We start from the raw sequence: 4,987 nt of genomic DNA on the forward strand, positions 1-4,987 counted from the left end.
TCAGATGGATTGACAATATTGACATCTTTGCCTTGTGTTAACTTTGAGGTTATGCTTGTTTTCACTTGCCATTGAACTTATTCATTATCTGTCCCCCTTTCAGAATGAGACAAATTGTGTCCAACCAGACTGTAAAGATCCCCAGAGGTCTGCAATGCTTTGTGAAAGCCAGAACCGTCACAGTCAAAGGACCAAGAGGTACCTTGAAGAGGGACTTCAAACATTTAGCGATTGACATTCACATGGTGAACAAAAGAGTGTTGAAAGTAGAAAAATGGTTTGGCACAAAGAAAGAAATTGCTGCTGTCAGAACAGTGTGCTCTCACATCAGCAACATGTTGAAGGGAGTCACCAAGGTAAGTTCAACTGTTGTACCTATCAAAATATAAAGTTCATTATTATTTCCAAAGGATTGTCTTTATCAGATGATATAACCTAATACATAGATTTTGAAATAAAATGGATTGTCTGGGTGCCAAAAGTTAAAAGAACTAAATTTTGTCTAATTTTGTCTAATGAAATACTTGGTTTGCTCATGATTTCTTATGTAATTGATAGGTCAAGGATTGTGCAGTGAAAGTGCAACAATCAACCCTTGACTTGCTCTGTGAATTTTTATGGAATGTCTCCCTAGTTTTATGTACCAGAAATACACTAGCACAGGTGTTTTTGTTAGCATTAGTTCTCTGTATGAGTGTTGAAAAGAGTTTTATTGTAGGTAAATCCCTAAAAAGAGAGTATACTTTTCTAAAACTAATCTGTATCTTTGGATTGTTCTTTACAGGGTTTTTTATACAAAATGAGAGCTGCATATGCCCATTTCCCCATCAACTGTGTTACCTCTGAAAATAACACTCTCCTGGAAATCCGTAACTTCTTGGGTGAGAAATACATCAGAAGGGTAAAGATGGCCCCTGGTGTCAAAGTATCCAACTCCAAACAAAAGGATGAGTTGATCATTGAAGGAAATGATATTGAAAATGTGTCCAGATCAGGTAAATATGAGTTTCCTTCCATACACAAGTGTAATGCTAATGTAACTTCAATGTAAATTCTCTTTGCTTTCTACCACTTATTTGTTGAGATAGAGAGAGGGGGAGGGAGATTGGTCTATTTAAAAGTAGTTCTCTGTTTGTCATGGGTAATATTGATCTTAAATGAAAGAGTTTTAATGAAACAGTATTGTTAAATTTGTCAATTCATTTTTGATTTCAGCTGCCCTCATCCAACAAAGTACCACTGTGAAAAACAAGGATATCCGTAAGTTCTTGGATGGTCTATATGTCTCAGAGAAAACCACTGTAGTCACTGATGCATCATAAGCAGGATCAACAATAATTGATTTGAGACTCAGAATAAAATTGGTCATTTTATTCACACTGACTTGTAAATCCCTTTCCTTTCCTTTTTATAATTGTCAACATAGCCAGAATAAAGATATGTTTGTTATTGCTAAAATCCTGCATTTAGTTTCTTTTCATTTAACATGCTGTAGGACTTTGGGATTCTAGGAACAGTACTAAGGCAATATTTAGTAATCTTTCAATTAAGACTTGGGCCTGGTATGGACCTGAATTTATTGCTAAATGGAGGGTTACAGAAAATGGGATTTTTTAAATTTGTCCTAAGAAAAGAAACTAGATAATTAAAGACAAGGTGTTTGTATCTAATAGAGTGAACTGAGTGCTAATTGTTTACAAAACTTTAAAATTAAGAAAGAAAGAATATATCCTAATAATGAAGAGGGTATGTAACCCTCCATTCAGCCATCAATAAGCATGTTTTCTCTAGTACTTTTTGGGAAGCCACCAAAAATAGCAAATGGGTTTTGTTACAAAATTTCAAAAATTAAAATCTGGCCTTTTTTTGCATTGAGAAAAGCCATGCATGACATCATCAAGGTTACATACCAGCCTTTACATGAGGCCAAGTAAAAGTATGATAAGTGCCAACATGAACACTAGTGGTATTAGTACCTATGTCTAGGCTACACCGAGATAAACTTTTTCTAGATTGAATTATATTTATAGGGTGTCCGTTTTCTCTTTTTACCTTCCTTATCATAATGTATAGAAAAGTATTATTTTCGCTCTGATTTGTATAGCTTTGAAGATGCACTTTTTAACATCAAAATGTTTCCACGATTTTGCACAGGCCGCGCGAAATGCTTTGCTATGTGAGAGATTTAAGTTAAATTTCTTAAGGGATGAGTTGTTTTTATTATTAAAGTTTTAGGTTCTTATCATCTGAACACGTTCAATGCATCGGTCGTGTCACTGAAGTTAAGTAACGTCGCGCGTGTCCCATACGCCTTAACTTTCCACCACTTCAGTGGGTTTTACAGCGTGGATACCTCGCGAAGAGTCGGGATGGATTTAGGAGTAAACTAATCCATGTTTTGCTGGTACATCCTGTATTGATTGCGATAAAGTGCAAGGAAAAGAGAAAATCAAATTTTTTACTGTGTCTGTGTGCATTGCTTGTGTGAGATATACCGTACGTGAATAAAATGTGTTACCGGAATTTAATCAACCAATATATTTTTGTAAGCTTTCTGGTTTACAATTTAGCTGACTTGTGTTTGGGCCGTCCGAACATTGTAGAATCAAATGGTAAGTAACCTATCTTGTACATTATGTAATGTGTATTGTGAGAAATATGTTTGAAAAAAGATAGAAAAAAAATCGGCCTTTAGGTAGGTACCTGCATAGATACCTACTTGTGAATAATAATGATTGTGGAGTTCAAAAGTGGCATATGTGAAAAATGAAAAAGACCGTTTCTTAAGCTTTCAAGTTCTAGTTCTACTTCTACTTCTGAATCAGAGTGTACTACAAGTTTCATGTGATGATGTGTCCACACATTGTCGACCGACCGTTGATCGAATCTATGTTGCCGAGGCAGTGTAGACGGTTCAGTCGACGTCGACCGATGGCTAGTCTACTATGTGTGGACACACCTTTATGATTCCCTCAGATCTCAACCCTGGAGGAGGAGGAGGATGGCTCATACAGGCGTTGTTTTGTGGAGGAAAAGACAGGAAGAGAGTCCTAAGGGATATCGCACGCGGGGATCAAAACGTCTGGAAGATTTCAAGTTTGGTTAACAATACGGGGTTACCCGATGGCCCGATAGTGGAAGACTGAAACTTCAAACTTCAGGCTGTTACGTTTCGATGATGTTTCACTTTATATAGGAGTACAATGTTACATTATCTTTTATCTGATGAACCTCACCTTCCGTTTGGGTGATTCCGGCGCCAACAGGATGGTGATTGGGGCATCTGCTAGACCAATCGACACACCAGTTTAAGAGTTTATGTAGCCCCAATACACTTTCCAGGTGCCGGAACCTACCCTACCTTGGGCGGCGGGAGGACAAACCGGGTTCAATGGTGTGGAATTGCTAAATATACGTCTGGTTATTTCACACCGACATCACCCAATTCCGCATGCTATTACGAACATAATCCACACAGCGTCTCGTATCAAGCTTGCCAAGGTGCAACCTCCGGCCAGTTCTAGGCGTACAAGTTAGGATTGCCGGTACGAGCTAGGATACACTACCGTGTGGAAAATCCTAGCAGATGGCGGTCAAGTCAAAACTTTAAAGAAGAAAGGTGGGGTGGGTGGCGGTAGCCATGGGACGCCCGATACGTTCCGTCTGTCTCTATGTAAAATGGTTCTAAAGCTGCTAGTAACGTAAATCCGGGTTAGAGGCCAGTGTCCACGTCCCGTAAGACTAACTACTCCCAAGCTTCAGGCCTTCGAACATCGTGTCGTAAGAAATGGCGTCCCTCGGCACGTACGTCTGGTCCGACTGGGTAAGCCTTCATCATCTGTGTGAGACTTTATTTAGTTTTAGTGTAGTTTGTTTAACATTTTTAATTGTATTAGATCGCCGCGCTATCGTGCAACTTACGTGGTCAAAAGGTTACCTAGTAGCACGTTCACCTCATTGCAACAGGTAGAACACGAGCTCCATGACACTCTCATGACCGGAGCACCTTTAAGCTTTATCTTCCTTCGGTCGACAAGGATTTTGCTTGAGGGTAGACCATTCTGGCTCTCTTTTAGGGCTCGCCCCCCTTAGATTGGGTGCTAGATCCGCGTTTGTTCCGTCTCGCGACCGATTTATCCGACAGGCAATTTTAAATGCTGACTCTTTCCTTCTTTCTTGAATGGTCGGTCGGATATCCGGACTGATTTGATACTCAATTGAACCAACCATCCGCGCGCAGACGGAATATTCAATATTCGCGCGGAGCCAGCGCCCCAAGCTTAAGGAGCGGGCCCCCCACCTATTACAAGCAAGAGCCTTGCCGACCCGAAAGAGGATAGGACAGATGGAAGAGAGAAGCTGAAGCCCTGTTATTCTTGGAATCGTCAATGTCGAGGGAGACAATTTGGAGGAATTTTTTTTTTTTTTTTTGAATGGTGTCCCAAACCAGACAGGTGATTATTGAGATAACCTAGGCGTGTGTAAACTATTATGTCGTGAGCAGATTTCCTAAGGCCTAGAGATATGTAGCCGGATTCCCGTAACGTAACAGTATGCTGCGGCACTTGTCTCCGTAGACTTTTCATTCTGTATGCAGTATTACAGTGACACATATTTGCGTCTTTAGCCGATGCTGTATCTGGTAAACTCCTATTGCAACAATAAAGGTACGATGTTTTATAGCCGACGACTTTGTGAATAAAAAATAAAAGGATTAATTATTAGTATTATTATTTTTATCCTCGTGTTTTGTATCATCCATTAACAGCCTTGAACTACATTAATAGTAATAAGTATTAATGGTCCTTTTTTCATCTATTAAAAAAAAGAGTAACCCTTTAAGGATGTTGTATCGGTTCATGGACTCTCTTCATTGATATGGACCCAAGTGGTTATGTGCCTAACGTAGATCGAGTGTAAACGTAAAGAATAGTGTCAGCTGCAGTTTGCAAAGAAGGGTCGCCATCAAAACAACTCCATGTCTGTC

General features: G+C 39.5%; 1 protein-coding gene across 1 annotated transcript; it reads left to right on the plus strand.

Moving 5' to 3' along the window:
* The first annotated feature begins 104 nt into the window (after positions 1-104).
* On the plus strand, positions 105-1,322 carry LOC103519761 (60S ribosomal protein L9). Its single transcript, NM_001297678.1, is given in 3 exon segments — positions 105-356; positions 785-995; positions 1,216-1,322. Coding segments are annotated over 3 exon segments (570 nt in total).
* Positions 1,323-4,987: the final 3,665 nt, after the last annotated feature.

Source organism: Diaphorina citri, unplaced genomic scaffold (assembly GCF_000475195.1).
Source record: "Diaphorina citri unplaced genomic scaffold, Diaci psyllid genome assembly version 1.1 scaffold2930, whole genome shotgun sequence".
NCBI classification, from domain to species: Eukaryota; Metazoa; Arthropoda; class Insecta; order Hemiptera; family Psyllidae; genus Diaphorina; species Diaphorina citri.